This window comes from Oncorhynchus mykiss, chromosome 12 (assembly GCF_013265735.2).
Source record: "Oncorhynchus mykiss isolate Arlee chromosome 12, USDA_OmykA_1.1, whole genome shotgun sequence".
Classification (NCBI taxonomy): domain Eukaryota; kingdom Metazoa; phylum Chordata; class Actinopteri; order Salmoniformes; family Salmonidae; genus Oncorhynchus; species Oncorhynchus mykiss.
Genome location: NC_048576.1, coordinates 93080213 through 93101762, shown reverse-complemented (window position 1 = coordinate 93101762; position 21550 = coordinate 93080213). Strand labels below are relative to the sequence as shown.

Here is a 21550-nt window from a genome sequence, read left to right as displayed (position 1 = left end):
GTCCCAGACCTGCTGTTTTCAACTCTCGAGAGACAGCAGGAGCGGTAGAGATACTCTGAATGATCGGCTATGAAAAGCCAACTGACATTTACTCCTGAGGTGCTGACCTGTTGCACCCTCGACATCCACTTTGATTATTATTATTTGACCCTGCTGAACACCTTTTTAATATTTTTGAACATCTTGACCATGTTCTGTTATAATCTCCACCCGGCACAGCCAGAAGAGGACTGGCCACCCCTCATAGCCTGGTTCCTCTCTAGGTTTCTTCCTAAGTTCTGGCCTTTCTAGGGAGTTTTTCCTAGCCACCGTGCTTCTACACCTGCATTGCTTGCTGTTTGGGGTTTTAGGCTGGGTTTCTGTACAGCACTTTGAGATATCAGCTGACGTAAGAAGGTATATAAATACATTTTATTTAATTTTGAACCCTTCTGATGCTATACATAAACACTATTACATCAGAATTACTCTCTAATTTAAACTGTGGGTAGTTTCATATGTCCAGACAATTAGTCCACAACCAGCTGTCAAAACAAGCTGCTTCATGAGCCACTAGTGAGGAGATAGCAACCTTTCTCCATTACCCAGAGAGGAGACAGCACCACTGAAACCACAATGCTGTCTGGTGCCCATGCATGATGACATTTCAAATAAACCAACTCAATCCCTTTTGTATTATTGTCTGTATGAAGTCTGTATGCTCAACAATATGATAACAGCCTACGGTCCTATTGAGGTCCAGTGAAACATATAGCCAACTACAGGGTTTAGAGGCAGGTGGAGGTGCAGTATATCCACTTCTGCCTAGTCACAGTAATTAGTAATTACCCGTCTGTTGTGGGTTGTTGTTTACACAAGATGGTGAAATGAATCCTGGGAGGTTAATTTAAAAACTCATTATTTGAGGATTATGGCCAAGCACATCCTGTACAATATTGAGGATAATATTCTAATGTAGGCAGTTTGTGGGGGTGTGTGTGGCTGTGGAAGACTGGGGCAACAATGTTAAAGAGCAGAGCCTTTATAAGGGTCATCCCAGGTGAGGCTTTGGCTTGAGAGGAAAGGAGAAGGCAAGCGGTGATCACTAAGCATCTAAAGGTTGGATTTCAGTCCTTCTAACAGTTTCATTGGAGGAAACTCGTCTTAATTTATACTAAGAATGTGTGTGCTGACTCTACAGTATGTGCTTTGTGACAGGAGGACGTGCAGGGATGAGACCCATGGACCACAGTGTGCTGAAATGTCTCTTCTCCCTATTCTTGCTAACAGGTAAGATATTGGGCTCCATTTTACTCTTCTTAAAACAGGTGCGAATTGTGCTAGAATAATGTCATCTTTGTTCCTATTAGCAGGTGTGAAGTAAAGAGTGTAAAACACTTATTATATGCGATTCCAAACTGCAATTTTCATTTTTATTTCTTGTCACAAACAGATATTATTAAAGTCATGAAAAAGAAACATGTCCAATGAAAAATAAAATAAATATAACCCAGCTAGCACATTTGGTTCCTTGGAAGTTGCGGGAACGTATGTTTTTGGTTTTACATTGGTTGTGGGAACACAGCCATACGTTTGCTGACTGGTAAAACTGAACGTTTTTTAAACATTCTCAGAGCAGAAGTCAAAATGTTATCTGTACTGAGAACATTTATTTTTAGGTTGCAGGAAGGTTCTGATAACGTTTTACTCTGGTTCCTTGAACATTTTCCTGGGAGTTATTTTTTATTATAATATCGAATGTATTTGATTAAATATGCAGACAGACAGATTAAAAGTTAGTTTACATTGTAATGCCTCTGACAGCCAACTTTCTAGCTTCGTCCATAACTTTCGGACTTTATAGCATTCCCAGAAAGCATGGATTATTGAGTCATTGTTAGTTTTACACTTAAGACATGACTGAATGTGTAATTTTTAAGCATACATTTTCATTAACTGTAATGTCGTTAATTAAGCTCCTACATTCCCTCTATCTTGTGCCAACATCAGTTATTTTTAAGCCTTGGTTCCAATAGTTTATATATATATTTTAAGAGATTGACAGTTGTATATGCTCTCTCCAAGGTTTTGTATATCTTATATCATACGAACATCATTTTTTGACTCATATAGATTTCCTCAGGGTTGCTCTGATGTCCAGAAGATTTCAAATCTAAATTTCGTGATATGTAACTTTTAAGTTGCAGGTATTTGAAAATATCTACATTGGTCAGTCCAACATTGCATTTTAATTCTGTCATGGAAATAAATATGTTTCCTGTTAAGCAAGTCATTTTATCAAATCAATTCATTTTATGGTTTCCATTCTTTTAGATTTTCATATGGACCAATTTATCGGAGAATTCTGAAAAGCTATTCAATGATTGTTCCATGGGGTTGTTTATTTAGGGAGTAATACTGCTTCTTGTAAAATACGTTTAATTTTCTTCTATATTGTTATATTGTTCTGAACTATGAAGTTGTTAATGTTCTTAGCTTTATCCATTGAAAATAGACAAAAACAAAAATAAATTATTTTTTGGGATGAGGATGCACATCTTTTTTACTCATATAACAGACCCCATTTCAAAGGTGACAAGCACTCATTAAGATCAGGTGTGGCCAATTAGTGGGCGCGACCAACCCACCTGAACACACTTTACAAGGTAGAGGATAGAGTTTTGTTGATGCTGAGATCAACATCTATATGTTTTTACATAACAATCTTCAAACATTCTCATTACAACAATTTCCTTGTGGTTTTTATAGAAATGTTTCTTGTATTTTTTAAAAATTGTATTACTTTCTCAGAACGTTCCAAATCCAAGCAACTATCCTGCACCATTCCCAGAAAAGTTGTGGGAAGGTTGTAAAATAACCACAGGACAATCAAGCACTTACCAAGCTCTTAAAACATATTGTTCTCAGAACGTAACTGATAATGGACTAGTGATAAGAGTATCAGGTTTAGATACAGTGCAATATGCAGAGAGCATGATCACTTTTCACAGTGAGTCACTACTTTGAAGACATGCAACAACCTCATCCCATTTCATTGTGACTGTGTAAATCATTTATTGTACTGTGTTGTTGAACTATTGAAAAGCCTCTTTGGTTCCTAGAAAAGCGCTATTTAAATCCAATGTTATATTCTGAAATTAAATACCTGTCTCTGGTTCCACAGTCTCTGCATCAGGCACTCTATCCAACGCAGCAGTTCCTACTATCCAACCACTATCTAATACAGCCAGTGCCTCCCAACCAGCCAACACAGCCACTTCATCCAGTGCAACGACACCCTCCTGGACAACACGTCGATGTCTGGCCAGCATGCTGATTGCGAAAGAAGGTCGGAGTCCGCCACAGTCTCCACGGTGCATCTCAATTATCCGTGTGCCGTCAATCGTGTACGAAACTCTGTCTGTCGTAAGTCCCTTTCCTTTCCTTTTAATTGAGTTTTCTACAATGTGATGAGTTTCAGCATATTGACATTTCTATCACTGTGTGATGAATTATCCTGTTCCTAATAAGGATACAAAAAACCTCCGCTTCGAGAGTCGTCTGGAAGTCCCGCTGGTAAGTACCCTCTTAGGAAGAAAAAAAAAGGTGCTATAACCTAAAATGGTTCTCCGGCTGTCTTCATAGGATAACCTTTTGAAGAACCCTATTTGATTCCAGGTAGAATCCTTTCCACAGAGGGTTTACCCTGGAACCAAAAAGAGTTTTCCTATGAGGACAGCTGAAGAACCCTTTTGGAACCCCCTATTATAAGAGTGTAGGCACAAAACATCCAGGGACATTCAAGTAAATGTGACATTTTGTAATACCACTCATTATGATTATACACTACAGTCTTGGGAAGACCCTGATTTATCATGGGACACATCAGTCTATCATCATGATATGGTGGTCCTGCCTGTCAGCAAAATCTGGACTCCTGAACTCCATGTGACTAATGGGTGAGTCCACTTACAACAGAATACAATTACTTATGTTATGTTTCATTTTATAACAGTCAATTTATGTGTAATCTTCTAAATAGCGAGTGAAACATGGACAGAATTAGAGACAGTACTAATATGTTTTAAGTGGCCAAATGTTTAGTTGTGACAGTTTCAGTAGATCAATCCTCAGTTGTCTGTCCTCAACCTCTCATGTCTAAAGAGTGCAAACAACGATGAAGCACAGCAACAAGGATTTGCTGGTGCACAGCAACGGGACTATAGAGCACATGGTCATCATGAACACTGTGGTGGGCTGTGAGGTCAATCTGTACAATTACCCCTTCGCTTCAGATTTCTGTGCCATCGCCCTTAATGTGTGGGCAATTAGTGGTAAGTGCATCATTTCAAACCTCATTTTGTCTGCTAAATGGCTCTTGCACACCATTATTTACCAAAGCTCTTACTAACCAAAAACAACAAACCAAAAAACTTTTTTGTTGTCCCCTACTAAAGATTCCATCTTTAACTAAAGTTATCTCCCAAATTAAATAATGTTAATTCATAAGTTAATAACAAATCATAATTATATTAACAACATGACAAATGCAAGCTCTAATTCGTTGTATAGCCTAGTTGAAGGCGGTGGCGTGAAATAGACACATGCGTGGGTAAATGGTAAGCTTTCACCTAGCCTCAAAGCGGAAGTTCAGGATTTTACAACTTAATGTTAGATGGTTCCTCACCCTAAAAGTAGTATGGGCAAGGAGAAATTGTAATCCATGGTTCGGTTTTCTCTGAACAGCCACTACAAACTTTAGCCACCGCTAACAAAAAATCTATGCGAGTGAAAGGGGAAATCATGCAATTGTCAAAATGTCAATTTTACAAAATATTTTTTTAAATTTGTGGTAGTTTTTCCATCCCCTCCTGAGAACCAAGCTAAAACCGAACAAAGAGCCTAAAATCAAGGAATGAACGAAAGCAAATATGTTGTGGACTGTTACACCCCTAATGCCTATTGATATAAAACATTGTTTTTGTTATAAACTATGGTATGATCTCTGAGTGAGAGAACTGGTATCAAATACAGTGCCTTGCGAAAGTATTTGGCCCCCTTGAACTTTGCGACCTTTTGCCACATTTCAGGCTTCAAACATAAAGATATAAAACTGTATTTTTTTGTGAAGAATCAACAACAAGTGGGACACAATCATGAAGTGGAACGACATTTATTGGATATTTCAGCTGACTATAAGACTATCATCTACATATTTTTATTTTATTTTTTTACCTTTATTTAACTAGGCAAGTCAGTTAAGAACAAATCCTTATTTTCAATGACGGCCTAGGAACCGTGGGTTAACTGCCTGTTCAGGGGCAGAACGACAGATTTGTACCTTGTCAGCTCTGGGATTTGAACTTGCAACCTTTCAACTGCTAGTCCAACTGCTAGTCCAACTGCTAGTCCAACGCTCTAACCACTAGGCTACCCTGCCGCCCCATATAAATGGATGAGAGAGCTTCCTACTGCCTGAGCTATGTTGATGCAAATTGAGAAGACCGTGGGGCCTAGGATTGAGACTTGGGGTACTCCCTTGGTGACAGGCAGTAGCTGAGACAGCAGATTTTCTGACTTTAAACACTGCACTCTGAGGTAGTTAGCAAACCAGGCCAAAGACCCCCCAGAGACACCAATACTCCTTAGCCGGCTTATCTGTCTGTCTTCACAGGTGTCGCTGAAAATGCGGTCTGAAAACCCGTTTCTGTCCCTGGTCCTGCCCAGTATACTGATCATTGTGGCAGATGTGGTGAGCTTCTCCCTGCCGCTGGGAGAGAGCAAGCGCATCCCCTTCAAGGTTAAACTGGTTCTCAGCTTCATCATGTTCCTCAACATCCTCAAGGACCTACTGCCTGGAGGAGGCCAGTGCAGCCCCATCATCCGTGAGTATCCCGTGTGTAATGCACAAGAATGAAAACAGCATTTTGTTATAAACGGTGTGTATGTATCGGAGTTATAGAGCGACTGCGCCAAAAAACAAAACATTCCTTTTGCAAACAGCCAATCAAACATTTATTCTAGTGTAAAAACTGACATTTTTGTCATAAAATCAGCCTCTTCCAAAACTGAATTTGGTACCTAAGTGTGTCACAGCGTAAATTAAGGTTGGGTTTGTATTCCAATCATGTCATCAATTCATGCCCCCTTTTGCCTAGGTGGCACCGTGTTGTTTGTGGAAGAGTGGGCAAGTTTGTTTTGCATGGCCCGGTGCCCCTGGTGGGTGGAGATTTCTCCAATGCTGTGTAGCTCAGTTGGTAGAGCATGGTGCTTGCAATGCCAGGGTTGTGGGTTCTGAACCCACACTTGGATCAGAAAACCAGTCAGTACAGTACACTCCTTCACATAGAGTTGACCAGGTTGTTGCTTGTGGCCTGTGGAATGTTGTCCCACTCCTCTTCAATGGTTGTGCAAAGTTTCTGGATATTGGCGGGAACTGGAACATGCTGTTGGAACACAAGTTGATCCATAGCATCCCAAACATGCTCAATGCGTGACATGTCTGGTGAGTATGCAGGCCATGGAAGAACTGGGAAATGTTCAGCTTCCAGGAATTGAGTACAGATTCTTGCGACATGGGGCAGTACATTATCATTCTGAAACATGGTGATGGCGGTGGATGAATGGCACGACAATGGGCCTCAGGATCTCGTCACGGTAACTCTGATTTCAAATGACCATCGATAAAATGCAATTGTGTTTGTTGTCCGTAGCTTATGACTGCCCATACCATAACCCCACCTCCACCATGGGGCACTCTGTTTACAACGTTGCAAACCGCTCACCCACACAACGCCAAACACGCTGTCTGCCATCTGCCCGGTACAGCTGAAACCAGGATTAATCCATGAAGAGCACACTTCTCCAGTGTGCCAGTGGCCATCGAAGGTATAGGATTTGCCCTATGAAGTCGGTTACGACGCCAGTCAGGTTAAGACCCTGGTAAAGACAACGAGCAGGCAGATGCGCTTCCCTTCGACTGTTTCTGACAGCTTGTGCAGAAATTCTTCGGTTGTGCAAACCCACAGTTTCATCAGCTGTCCGGGTGGCTCGTCTCAGACCATTATGGGATCAGCCGTCTTGCTTCAGGGGGAGATGTGGCGATATGCTGATATCTACAGTATCTAATGATGTTATGTCAAGTTCATAAACCCACTGCCAGGCAGGCACAGTACAACCTGTGATGTTCTATACTGAACAAAAATATAAAACGCAACATGTAAAGTGTTGGTCCCATGTTTCAAGAGCTGAAATAAAAGATCCCAGAAACGTTCCATATGCACAAAAAGCTTATTTCTCTCAAATTTTATGCACACATTTGTTTACATCCCTGTTAGTGAGCATTTCTCCTTTGCTATGATAATCCATCCACCTGACAGATGTGGCATATAAAGAAGCTGATTAAACATCATAATTCCACAGGTGCACCTTGTGCTGGGGGACAATAAAAGGCCACTCTAAAATGTGCAGTTTTGTCACAAAACACAATGTGTTGTAGGACCGCTGAGCTGACTGAAGACCGCGGGCATTCAACTCGCAGTAGTTGATATCGTTTCCACGGTAACATGTATTTACATCACATGATGAAGCTTTGAAACTATGTTGCAAGGTACATTCGCAGCAAGGTTATGTAGAACGAGTATCACATGAAACATTCCAGACACTGGTTCTTGCCATCTTGGCATACTTTTGATTTGGCAGAGAACTATATGCTAGCCTAAGGTTAGACAGGCTAGCCTAAGGTTAGACAGGCTAGCCTAAGGTTAGACAGGCTAGCCTAAGGTTAGACAGGCTAGCCTAAGGTTAGACAGGCTAGCCTAAGGTTAGACAGGCTAGCCAGCTCCCCCCAGTTTGGCAAAACATATGGTCGATAAGAGTTTCTATTCGCCTCTTCTTTTCTACTTTAGCCTACACACAGAACTGAATTAGATGACCATCTTGAGATGGCGAGTCACTCAGGTGGGGTGAAACCACAACCCAAAGACAACTTTTGTTTGGCTTCAATCACGACCGCTAGCATTTCATAATGAGACAAATCTAAAACGAGGCCAAATCAGGAATTTCAGCCGCCCTTTAAGAATGTGCAGAAAGCTCACTCCACAGCTAGCTTGAAATGTTGCCGAGGGAGCTATGAAATTGGATATTTTTCTATAGCTCAATTGTTTGGTACGATGTCGAGGTGGACGGCTGATGTGTGTTTGGGAGCAGTGATCCTGAACAGCAACAGTGATCCTAGTGATCCGTTGGGTGCAGAGATCCTGAACAGTGATCCTAGTGATCCGTTGGGAGCAGAGATCCTGAACAGCAACAGTGATCCTAGTGATCTGTTGGGAGCAGAGTTTCACTATTTCCAGCCCGGTATGTTACAGGGACAGTAAAGAAAGATATACTGGTAGCAGCACACTGATGTCGGTTTCATGTATACAGGACCTCTCTGCCACCATATAACACTCACACATCTCTCTCGTTGTTCTCCATAGGAAAGCACTTCTGTTTCTGTTTGGTCATCCTGGTGTTGAGCACATTGCAGTCTATGGTGCTCACACGCCTGGCTAAGTGTGGCACTCTCTGGCCCTGCAGCCTCTCCAAGTCCAAAGACTCACTGCTTAAAGACACAGACAATGAAGAGGGTAAACGTTTTCATTCTTCTGTCATCTCAGTTACCCACAGGGCAAGATATATTTTTTTCTGGTTGCCAAAGAAGACGTTACCAAACCTCCTTATTAGGGCAGCCAGAGTTAATCAGTTAAGTGCACAATATTTTATTTACTATTAATCGCATTGTGTGAAAGTGTTGAATACACTGAAAACATCAAATACATAATCTATACAGCAAAAATGTACAATACCATGTAAAAACAAGTGGACATTGAGATGAAATAATGTCCTTTCTTTGACCTAATTTTACTAACTGTTACATTAGACAGAATCAAGACGTCAATATTCTTAATGTTTCTTTGTATTTAAAAATCCTAAAACTACAGCTCCCTTTGGAATGTATTTCCCCTCCCCCAGTTAATTGTTGACAGCCCTAGTCTTTATGCAACCATTTATAACCTGACCATGATGTCATAATGACTTTATTGCAACCAGTCTACATTAAGGGGTACCCCATTTAAATATATGCTTATAGGGGTAATTTAAACCATTTACTGACACTGTTACTGTTTGAGAGTTTTCTTTTGTTGCCATCATTTCCAATTGGTGGTCAAATATGACACCCGTTGGCACTTTTAGGGGGCAAAACAAATTGGCACTTTTAGGGTTAAAAAAATAAAATCATCATCATAAACAAGTCGAGGTATTTTCTTAATGCACAACCATTCTTACTCTAGCTGCAGTTGGCGTCTTACCCAGCCTATTTCTCGCATGTCCACAAAAATAATAATGTTATGTTAATCATGTTTTCCTTTTTCCTCATTTACTTTGTCTGATATTAAAGCCTCAGAGGAAGAGAAGAATACAGCCCTCCAGAAGGTGGTGAAGTTTCTCAACAAAATGGCTGCACAAGACCACAAAAATGCTTTACACCATCGCTTTGCCAACAAAGTGGACTTGATCTGTTTCTGTATCTATCTCACCGTCCTCATTGTTTACTCATTCATCATTTTATTTTTCTCCTTTGGTTCTCGATGTGAGATCAAGCATTTAGAATTCTGGCATTAAATTCTTTATTTGCGTTTAACAATGATATGTAAATAAACATAAAGTATGTGTGTATTCTTCAGTAGAGATTTAACAATATTTATTTCAATATCTTTGAAACACCTCTGCATATCTATCCATTTTCCATTCTTCCTGTGCCATCCAAATTCCTGCATAGCCTACTGGTCAACGTACTGTAGTCAAAAATAATGCGAACGATGATGGTCAGCGATGAAGATGCGTCTAGCAACTTGCTGGTGCCGAGGCCCAGCATGATGACTCAATCACGATTTATGATATTGTCTGAATGACAGACCATCTGGGGGCTATTACAGGGGTCAAACACCTTATCTGTGGCAATCTCGATGAAAACACATTCCCATGGAAGTCCTGGGGGTCACTGACGCCAGGATAAGATGTAAAGACGGATGAAACTTGAATCGACTAAATGAATGTTACTGTGTGAATGAAATTGTCATGTTTGGATTGTTTCAAGAGTTCATAAAGGGCTATGTATTTTTATATGTTTTATAATACTATGCTATGTATTTTTCTACGCTTTTAAGACTTAGGATATTTTGTATTCTCTTTATCGTGAAGATTACTGGTATGTACCATTTGCTAATTGTATTCTTATTGCGTAACTGTAATAAATCGGATTACTTTCAAATAGATACAAACCGTAGTCCTCACATTTGAGTAATATTCCTTGAATTATTATTTGGTGGAATGTCTAATGGTAAATGGTATTCACAATATACATAGCATATATATCTCTAACTGTGCATCTCTGAGCTAAGGTTAACTCAATAATGTAATGCTAGGACATCGATTGCAAGATATTACCTCCTTGTCCCTTAGCCTCTTAATGATTGCATAATGGTAAACCTACACACATCTTACAGTATTCCGAATGGTGAGGCTTGCAACCTTGGCAATACCCACTGGATACGATAATGGGCCCATAGTGTTCACATGATAATGGAGTCAGGTGGTATATCATAGTAGGGTCATAGACCCCTACACTAATTCTGTCATCCTCAGACGAAGTGAATTTTCACTATTCTACATTACCAGGTTGTTAGCTAGCTAGGTGACATGACTAAACAACCCACTGGGCAAAAACTGGTTGAATCAATGTTGTTTCCATGTCATTTCAACCCCCCAAAAATGAATGTAATGACATTGAATCAACATGGAAAACTGATAGGATCAGCAGAAAGTCATCAACATTAAGGGCATTTCATATTTTTTTTCACCCAGCTTTTAAACTAAATCCAATGATGTGGTGACATTTGTTGTTGAATTCGTGTTAGTTGACAACTCAACCAAATTTAAATCAAAACTAAACGTTGAACTAACATCTGTGCCCAGTGAGAATGTTGTTTGTTATCAAACCCCCAAAATAGCGACCCACAACATGGTTATATACAATGCGCATAACAAGAATAACAAGTAGCCTCTTAGAGAAAAGGGTTCCAAAAGGGTTCTGCGGCTGTCCCTATAGGTGAACCCTTTTTGGTTCCAGGTAGAACCCCCTGTGGAAAGGGTTCTACATGGAACCTTAGAGGATTGTACCTGGAGCCAAAATGGGTTCTTCAAAGGGTTATCCTATGGGGACAGCCTTGTTATCTAAGAGTGTAATATGGGGCACAACTTTTGAACGGTGTGGGCTACAGACACACGGTTTTCAGCAGTGGAAAGGTGCAAACATGATTGTGACGAAACCGCGCTCCGTTTGTCCTCTATGGCAGTCAGGGGTTGACCCTTAATGAATACATGGAAAGGGGACTGTAGCTGTAGTATAGATGCAGTGTGATGACCTTATATTATCTCCTAACTAAGCAGGTTCTCAACCTTCCTGTTTCAAATTTAAGAGTATTATCTGGTGAGAACGCATTAATTAAATATACCGGTGCTGTTGAGTGGAACAAACTATGACAGCAAGTCAGAGCCATGCCGACCATAACTTCATTTAAAAAGAATGTCAAAAGCTGGCGAACTGCAGCCCCCCAAACGATTCCTTCTCGTTTGAGTTTGAGCAGAGACTGTGTGTATGTTTTGTGTCCATCATAACATTCAATAATATATTAATTGCATTTCATCTTGCACCATGCAATCAATTACCAATCCTAAACATGTATTTTTCATCCTCTACAGTATGCTGTTATTGCTGCCTGCAGCATGATCTCTTTTACAGTTGTTGGCTGGAGCAGGTCTCCAGAGCCGCTGAGCCGGAGGAGTTTGTATTAAAGGCTCTGCATGGTCAATCTGACAGCTGCAGTGGTTGTACAGCACTTACTGCGATACGGGCTCCGCAAAAGTCAGAGCAGACATACAATAGATTTTTGGGGGGGATTTGTATCATTTGATTTACACAACATGCCTACCACTTTGAAGATGCAAAATATTTTTTATTGTGAAACAAACAAGAAAAAAGGAACTTGAGGGTGCATAACTATTTACCCTCCCCAAAGTCAATACTTTGTAGAGCAACCTTTTGCAGCAATTACAGCTGCAAGTCTCTTGGGGTGTCTATAAGCTTGGCACATCTAGCCACTGGGATTTTTGCCCATTCATCAAGGCTAAACTGCACACCCTCCATACGAAGCCCCCGACCCGACCACATTGGCGGATCAAGCATAAATTGCCTTTTAATCCTGTTGTAGTCATTGCAGCCAGCAGGTCAAATGAACAACGAAATGAACGAGTCTCTCAGAAAAACTAGTCATGACTCTCGAGTCAGTAAAAAGAGTCATTAAAAATAACAAATTGTTCGCAAACTGCACATCACTACTGGAGAGACCCTACTTATTTGTACAGTAGTTGGCAGTGTGATGGAGCCCTCTGACTGATTCAGGTCATATTCAAATCAGAGTAATTGTCTGTGAGTAAATCTGGAATGTGGTTCAAGTTGAGGTATAGAGAGCAGCCATTCAAGGTCAACCTTTTCTGCAACAGTAAATTCCTAGGGGGTACTCCATGGTTTATGTTCTATTCTTTTACATTCTTAACATGGACATTCAATTGTGTGATAAAAAATAACCTTTAAATATAACTTCTATATATTCTGTGATGCAGCAACCTACTACAATATTTTTGTTATTGTTGAATTTTACACAGTGTTAAATGATGATCATATCTGACAAAAAGGGAAATTATAATCCGTGTTTTACTGTTGCATTGAGCATTAACATATACATGTCCTAAATCTAGACTACAGTTGACCACACATCTGTTGTGCAACACTTCCCCTTACTGGAGAAGAAACAAATTTCTGTAGAAAACGGTTTTGTCGAAAAAATATTGTTGACAAAAAAATATACATAACACTCAGCTGTCAAAACAATCAATATTATAGTGGTTTATTTTGATTATATGATATTAGTAGCTGTAAATGACATTTTCTTCCAAGCTGTGCACGCACACCAGAGTTAAGTGGCCATTTACTGACTCTGAATGGATCCTGCTGTAAATGTTCACAATAGCCAGCCAAGGAGACAAGCATGGGGACTAGTCTTGATAAATCCATCAGACAGATTTAGGTTTACACTGAATCTCCGTTTGGATATTGGTTAGGCTACAACTAGGCTGGAGGAAATGTTAGCTAAATTGAGTGCTGCTCATGATCATCTTGTGTAGTTGGCTCATTTATTAGAACATTTTGTTATTTAGTTTAACAAGTGGATTATTTTGCTCTTCACTCGCGGTCGCTTAGTATCCCAGGCCTACTCCTGACCAGAATCGTGTGACTTCACTGACTTGTCTGATAATCAATCAATGTGATTTTGTTTCACTGAATCTCCGTCTATATAGGCTATCTGGTTAAATGATTTCTGTTTGGGCAAATAAGTGGAGGTGTTTTAGCTCAATTATTTGTTTGGTCATCTGTCACAGATCAGAAACATTTAGCATGCAATGATGTAGTCTAAATCCAGAGTTGGCCTATTGTTTGGCTCGATCGCGTATACGCGACTCTAAAAACCCGCGGAGGTTGTGAAATATGAACACGAGACTCACACGCTTTTGAAAATAGGAATACTATTATTTTCTATCAGTATCATGATGAAGATAAGACCAGACACCAGCTCCCTAACAAAGTGGACTGAGTCTCGTTTAAAAATGGGCTCGGTTTAAAAATATCACTTTTTTTATATGATGGCGGTTCCACGTACGTTCCCTTGACAAGTTGTGTGGGAAAAATACTATTTGTATTTTATTCTGTTATATTCTTACTATAAAGTATATGTATGTTGACTGTGATCGGGTAGGTGTGTCTTGTCTGTTAAATGAACAAAATAACAAACTATTGATTTTATTTGGATGTACAGCCCCGTAACATAGGTCTAATTAAACTCGAAATATGCTATTATGTTCTTTTTAAAATATTTTTTATTCGTCATGTTTCTTAGGACCTGCCTAAACAAATTAATAATATACATACAGTTGAAGTAGGAAGTTTACATACACCTTAGCCAAATACATTTAAACACACACATTACCGGGGGCAAACTACCTGCCCTCCAGGACACCTCCAGCACCCGATGTCTCAGGAAGGCCAAAAAGATCAACCACCCGAGCCACTGCCTGTTCACCACTCTACCATCCAGAAGGCGAGTCAGTACAGGTGCATCAAATCTGGGAACGAGAGACTGAAAAACAGCTTTTATCTCAAGGGCATCAGACTGTTAAACAGCCATCACTAGCATACTGACCACTTTAATAAATGGAACACTAGTCACTTTAATAATGGCATTTTAATAATGTTTACATATCTTGCATTACTCATCTCATATGTATACTGTATTCTATATTATCTATTGCATCTTAGCATCTGCTGCTCTGACATTGCTCATCCATATATTTATATATTCTTATTACATTCCTTACTTAGATTTGTTGTGGAATTGTTTGATATTACTTGTTAGATATTGCTGCACTGTCAGAACTAGAAGCACAAGCATTTCGCTACACTCGAAATACCATCTGCTAACCATGTGTATGTGACCAATACAATTTGATCTAGCTGATATAGGTGTAAGGTGTAATCATTAGTCCAACAGTTGCAAACAAGAGTTTCTGTTGGACAGATTCAGATATGTTTATCCCCATTTCAGTCCGTTTTCTTCCATTTCAGAAATGTTTTTCAACAGAATCGGTGGAATGGGTGCAGTCCTGATCACACGTAAACACAGTTACATTTCATAGCAGCCAGATCATAGAATTCCTTCTCGCATCTCCTACTCAACTTTTTCCTTTGCTTGGTAACTAGGTAACATAGCATCCCTCTCTGTTTGAGCCAGGTGTTTGGATAGGCTAAACTAGCTAGCTGCATTCGCTAGCTAAGTGAACGTGAAAAAAATACTAAATATAACTAGCTCTCTCTCTCTCTCTCTCTCTCACTTGCTTCTCCATTCTTTAAGAAATCTATTTGTTCAAAACTGTTCTACTGTTTTTTTCCTCTCTATTTGAGTCAACTACTCACCGCATTTTATGCACCGCAGTGCTAGATTCATTCTCTGATCTGTAGCTTATGCTTTCAGTACTAGATTCATTCTCTGATCTGTAGCTTATGCTTTCAGTACTAGATTCATTCTCTGATCTGTAGCTTATGCTTTCAGTGCTAGATTCATTCTCTGATCTGTAGCTTATGCTTTCAGTACTAGATTCATTCTCTGATCTGTAGCTTATGCTTTCAGTACTAGATTCATTCTCTGATCTGTAGCTTATGCTTTCAGTACTAGATTCATTCTCTGATCTGTAGCTTATGCTTTCAGTGCTAGATTCATTCTCTGATCTGTAGCTTATGCTTTCAGTACTAGATTCATTCTCTGATCTGTAGCTTATGCTTTCAGTACTAGACTCATTCTCTGATCTGTAGCTTATGTTTTCAGTACTAGATTCATTCTCTGATCTGTAGCTTATGCTTTCAGTACTAGATTCATTCTCTGATCTGTAGCTTATGCTTTCAGTGCTAGATTCATTCTCTGATCTGTAGCTTATGTTTTCAGTACTAGATTCATTCTCTGATCTGTAGCTTATGCTTTCAGTACTAGATTCATTCTCTGATCTGTAGCTTATGCTTTCAGTACTAGATTCATTCTCTGATCTGTAGCTTATGTTTTCAGTACTAGATTCATTCTCTGATCTGTAGCTTATGCTTTCAGTACTAGATTCATTCTCTGATCTGTAGCTTATGCTTTCAGTGCTAGATTCATTCTCTGATCTGTAGCTTATGCTTTCAGTACTAGATTCATTCTCTGATCTGTAGCTTATGCTTTCAGTACTAGACTCATTCTCTGATCTGTAGCTTATGCTTTCAGTACTAGATTAATTCTCTGATCTGTAGCTTATGTTTTCAGTACTAGATTCATTCTCTGATCTGTAGCTTATGCTTTCAGTACTAGATTCATTCTCTGATCTGTAGCTTATGCTTTCAGTGCTAGATTCATTCTCTGATCTGTAGCTTATGCTTTCAGTACTATATTAATTCTCTGATCTGTAGCTTATGCTTTCAGTACTAGATTCATTCTCTGATCTGTAGCTTATGCTTTCAGTACTAGATTCATTCTCTGATCTGTAGCTTATGCTTTCAGTACTAGATTCATTCTCTGATCCTTTGATTGGGTGGACATGTCAGTTCATGTTGCAAGAGCTCTGATAGGTTGGAGGAAGTCCTCTGGAAGTTGTTATAATTATTGTGTAAGTCTATGGAAGGGGGTGAGAACCACAAGCCTCCTAGGTTTTGTACTGAAGTCAATGTAGCCAGAGGAAGACAGAAACTAGCTGTCCTCTGGCTACACCATGTTTTTGAATTTTGAATTTCACCTTTATTTAACCAGGTAGACTAGTTGACAACAAGTTCTAATTTGCAACTGCGACCTGGCCCAGATAAAGCAAAGCAGTTCGACACATACAACAACACAGAGTTACACATGGAGTAAACAAACATACAGTCAATAATACAGTAGAAAAATCGGTCCATTGGTCCATTATCATCAGATCGCCTTGTGACCTTATGCTTTGGGCCCAAAAACTTCCCACCTGAGCCAGATGAAATTCCAAGCGTTTAAAAAAAACAGCTCTTACACAAAAAGGGCATTATCATATTTTCGTGAATTTCAGTGTTATTTCGACCTCATAGCGTGGAAATAGCATGAAAAAAAATGGGAAATAACGTTTTTTTTTTTTAAACTACACTGGGCCTTTAAACCTAATAATCTATAGGGTTTAATGACAGGTGGCAGTATGTCCGCTTCTGATCAGTCAAAGGTAGTAATTACATGTCTGTTGTGGTTGTTGTTTACACAGGATGGTGAAAGGAATCCTGGGAGGTTAATTTAAAAACTCATTATTTGGGGATTATGGCCAAGCACACACTGTATAATATCAAGAATCATAATAACATGTAGACAGTTTGTGGGGGTGTGTATGTTCTCATGGAAGACTGCCGTGACCACATGTTCCAGAGCAGCCTTTATAAGGGTCATCCCAGGTGTGGCTTTGGCTTGAGAGGAAAGGAGAAGGCAAGTGGTGATCACTAAGCATCTAAAGGTTGGTTTTCAGTCCTTCATCTAACCGTTTCATTGGAGGAAACTCGTCATTTCTAGTACGACTGTGCAACAATGTCTAACTGACCATGTACTTTGTGACAGGAGGACGTGCAGGGATGAGACCCATGGACCACAGCGTGCTGAAATGTTGTCTCTTCTCTCTACTCTTGCTAACAGGTAAGACATTGGGCTCCATTTTACTCTTTTTAAAACAACACAAATTACACCAGAAGAATGTCATCTTTATTGTTCCTATTAGCATTTGTAAAGTATTCAGACCCCTTGACTTTTTCCACATTTTGTTACGTTACAGCCTTATTCTAAAATGTATTAAATAATTTTTCCCCCTCATCAATCTACACACAATACCCCATAATGACAAAGCCAAATCTGGTTTTAAGAAATGTTTGACCCCCTCCCCCAAAAAACAAGAAATATCACATTTACATAAGTATTCAGACCCTTTACTCAGTACTTCGTTGAATCACCTTTGTCAGCGATTACAGCCTGAAGTCTTCTTGGGTATGAAGCTACAAGCTTGGCACACCTGTATTTGGGGAGTTTCTCCCTTTCTTCTCTGCAGATCCTCTCAAGCTCTGTCAGGTTGGATGGGGAGCATCGCTGCACAGCTATTTTCAGGTCTCTTCAGATATGTTAGATCGGGTTCAAGTCCGGGCTCTGGCTGGGCCATTCGAGGACATTCAGAGACTTGTCCCGAAGCCACTCCTGCGTTGTCTTGGCTGTGTGCTTAGGGTCGTTGTCTTGTTGGAAGGTGAACCTTCACCCCAGCAGTCTAAAGGTCCTGAAAGCTCTGGGGGAATTTTTCATCAAGGATCTCTGTGTACTTTGATTCGTTAATCTTTCCCTCAATCCTGACTAGTCTCCCAGTCCATGCCACTGGAAAACATCCCCACAGCATGATGCTGCCACCACCATACTTCACCGTAGGAATGGTGCTAGGTTTCCTCCAGACGCGACGGTTGGCATTCAGGCCAAAGAGCTCAATCTTGGTTTCATCAGACAGGGGAATCTTGTTTCTCATGGTCTGAGAGTCCTTTAGGTGCCTTTTGGCAAACCCCAAGTGGGTGTTTTACTGAGGAGTGGCTTCCATCTGCCACCTGCAGAGATGGTTGTCCTTCTGGAAGGTTCTCTCGTCTCCACAGAGGAACTCTGGAGCTCTGTCAGAGTGACCATCTGGATTTTGGTCACCTCCCCGACCAAGGCCCTTCTCCCCCAATTGCTCAGTTTGGCCGGGCGTCCAGCACTAGGAAGAGTCTTGATGATTCCAAACTTCTTCCATTTAAGAATGATGGAGGCCACTGTGTTATTGGGGACCTTCCATGCTGCAGAAATGTTGTTACCCTTCCCCAGATCTGTGCTTGACACAATCCTGTCTCTGAGCTCTTCGGACAATTCTTTCGACCTCATGGCTTGGTTTTTGCTCTGACATGTTTTTGCTCTGACAACTGTGGGACCTTATATGGGGTGGCAGGGTAGCCTAGTGGTTAGAGCGTTGGACTAGTAACCGAAAGGCTGCAAGTTCAAATCCCCAAGCTGACAAGGTACAAATCTGTCGTTCTGCCCCTGAACAGGCAGTTAACCCACTGTTCCTAGGCCGTCATTGAAAATAAGAATTTGTTCTTAACTGACTTGCCTAGTAAAATAAATATAGATGTGCCTTTCCAAATCATGTCCAATCAATTGAATTTACCCCAGGTTGACTCCAATCAAGTTGTAGAAACATCTCAAGGATGATCAATGGAAAGATCAATTTCGAGTCTCACAGCAAAGCGCCTGAATACTTAGGTTAGGTTTTTTATGATTTATAAATTTGCAAACATTTCTAAAGACCTGTTTTCACTTTGTCATTATGGTGCATTGTGTGTAGATTGATGAGGATTTTATTTGATTTGATCCATTTGAGAACATAACAAAATGTGGAATGAGGGAAAGTTGTCTGAATACTTTCCGAATGCACTGTATGTACAAAAGTATGTGAACACCTCTTCAAATTAGTGTATTCCGGCTATTTCAGCCACACCTGTTGCTGACAGGTGTATAAAACCAAGCACACAGCCATGCAATCTCCATAGACAGACATTGGCAGTAGAATGCCCTTACTGATGAGCTCAGTGCCTTTCAATGTGGCTCCGGTCAACTGTAAGTGCTGTTATTGTAAAGTGGAAATAGCTAGGAGCAACGGCTCAGCCGCGAAGTGTTAGGCCACACAAGCACACAGAACGAGACCACCTAGCGCTGAAACGTGTAGTGTCTAAAAATTGTCTGTCCTTGGTTGCAACACCAATCTGCCTCTGGAAACAACATCAGCACAATAACTGTTTGTCGCAAGCTTCATGAAATGTCCACATACTTTTGGTCATGTAGTGTATTGGGGCGATAATGGACTAGCGATAGAGTATCAGGTCACTTTTGACAAATATTGAGTCACTACTATGAAGACATGCAACAACCTTATCCCATTTCATTTAGATTAAGTTGGTCATTTCTTGCACTGTGTTGTTGAACTATTGGAAAGCATCATTGGTTCCTAGAACATCGCTATATAAATCCAATGTACTATTCTGAAATTAAATACCTGTCTCTGGTTCCACAGTGTCTGCAGCAGACCCTCCATCCAATGCAGCCATTTTAGCTAGTGAAATGACTCCAGGCAATGCATCCAATACAGCCAATGCAGGCCAAGCACCCAATACAGCCAACACAGCCAGTACAAACCAACCATTCAACACAGCCAGTACAAACCAACCATCCAACACAGCCAGTACAAACCAACCATCCAACACAGCCACTTCATCCAGGGCAACGACACCCTCCTGTACAACACGTCGATGTCTGGCCAGCATGCTGATTGCGAAAGAAGCTCTGAGTCAGCCACAGTCTCCATCATGCATCTCAAATATCAGCGTGCCGTTAATAGTGTATGAAACTCTGTCTGTCGTAAGTCACTTTCTGTTCCTTTTCATTGAGTTTTGTACAATGTGATGAGTTTCAGAGATAACCTATTGACAGTTATATCATTATGTGATGAGGAATTATTCTCTTCCTAATAGGACACAAAAAACCTCCGCTTCGAGAGTCGTCTGCAGGTCATACTGGTAAGTACACATCAAACATCAAGGGAGACATTCAAGTAAATGTGGCATTTTGTAATACTTCTCATGACTATGATTCTTCCCCCAAGCCATAAGACTGCTGAACAATGAATCAAACGGCCGGCCGGACTATTTACATTGACACCCCTCCTTTTGTTTTTACTCTGCTGCTACTCACTGTTTATTATCTATGCATGTCAAACTTTACCCCTACCTACATCTATAAATGACCTATGACCTAGACTAACCTGTACCCCCACACACTGACTCGGTACTGGTACTCCCTGTATATAGCCCCCACACTGACTCGGTACTGGTACCCCCTGTATATAGCCTCCACACTGACTCGGTACTGGTACCCCCTGTATATAGCCTCGTTATTGTTATTTTATTGTGTTATTTTTTACTTTAGTTTATTTAGTAAATATATTCTTAACTCTTGAACTGCATTGTTGGTAAAGGGCTCGTAAGTAAGCATTTCACGGTAAGGTCTAAACCTGTTGTATTCAGAGCATGTGACAAATAACATTTGATTTGATTTAAAACTAGTCTTGGGAAGACCCTGATTTATCATGGGACACATCCGTCTATCATCATGATGTGGTGGTCCTGCCTGTCAGCAAAATCTGGACTCCTGAACTCCATGTGACTAATGGGTGAGTCCACTTACAACAGAATACAATAACCTACTAGTAAGTTATATTTAATTTATTCTTGATTCCTTTTATAACATGATCTTCTAAATAGTGAGTAAAACATCTACAGAAATTAGAGATACAGTATTTATTTTTGGAGTGGCCAAATGTTTAGTTGTGACAGTTTTAGTAGATCAATCCTCAGTCTGTTCTTAACCGCTCATGTCTAAAGAGTGCAAACAACGATGAAGCACGGCAACAAGGATTTACTGGTGCACAGCAACGGGACTATAGAGCACATGGTCATCATGAACACTGTGGTGGGCTGTGAGGTCAATCTGTACAACTACCCCTTCGCTTCAGATTTCTGTGCCATCGGAATCAATGTCTGGGTATTTAGTGGTAAGTGCATCACTTCAATCCTCATTCTGTCTGCTAAACCGCTCTTGCACACTTACTTACTTACCAAAGATCTTAATAAAAACAAGATGTTACTAAAAACAACTAAAACATTTTTAAATCTGTGTAGCCTACTGCAATTCAGTTTATTTGTCATCTTTGGAATTTTCTATGCTCCCTGACTGTCTAGTTTTTATTTTTGGGCTGGACACAGTAAATATTATTT

General features: G+C 40.2%; 1 protein-coding gene and 1 long non-coding RNA gene across 2 annotated transcripts in view; both read left to right on the top strand.

Annotated features, from left to right (window-relative positions):
* The first annotated feature begins 2621 nt into the window (after nucleotides 1-2621).
* Nucleotides 2622-21550, top strand: part of LOC110487427 (5-hydroxytryptamine receptor 3A) — a 55075-nt gene continuing 36146 nt past the window's right edge. Inside the window, exons 1-4 of the mRNA XM_036939219.1 lie at nucleotides 2622-2645; nucleotides 2791-2845; nucleotides 3164-3405; nucleotides 3511-3555. Of these exons, the coding sequence (XP_036795114.1) occupies nucleotides 3310-3405; nucleotides 3511-3555 (141 nt within the window). The 5' untranslated portion in view covers nucleotides 2622-2645; nucleotides 2791-2845; nucleotides 3164-3309. The remainder of the gene's footprint in view (nucleotides 2646-2790; nucleotides 2846-3163; nucleotides 3406-3510; nucleotides 3556-21550) is intronic.
* Nucleotides 17143-20098, top strand: LOC118937782. Its single transcript, XR_005035203.1, has 3 exons — nucleotides 17143-17178; nucleotides 17280-17354; nucleotides 19792-20098. It is a non-coding gene; the product is annotated as an uncharacterized LOC118937782 (long non-coding RNA).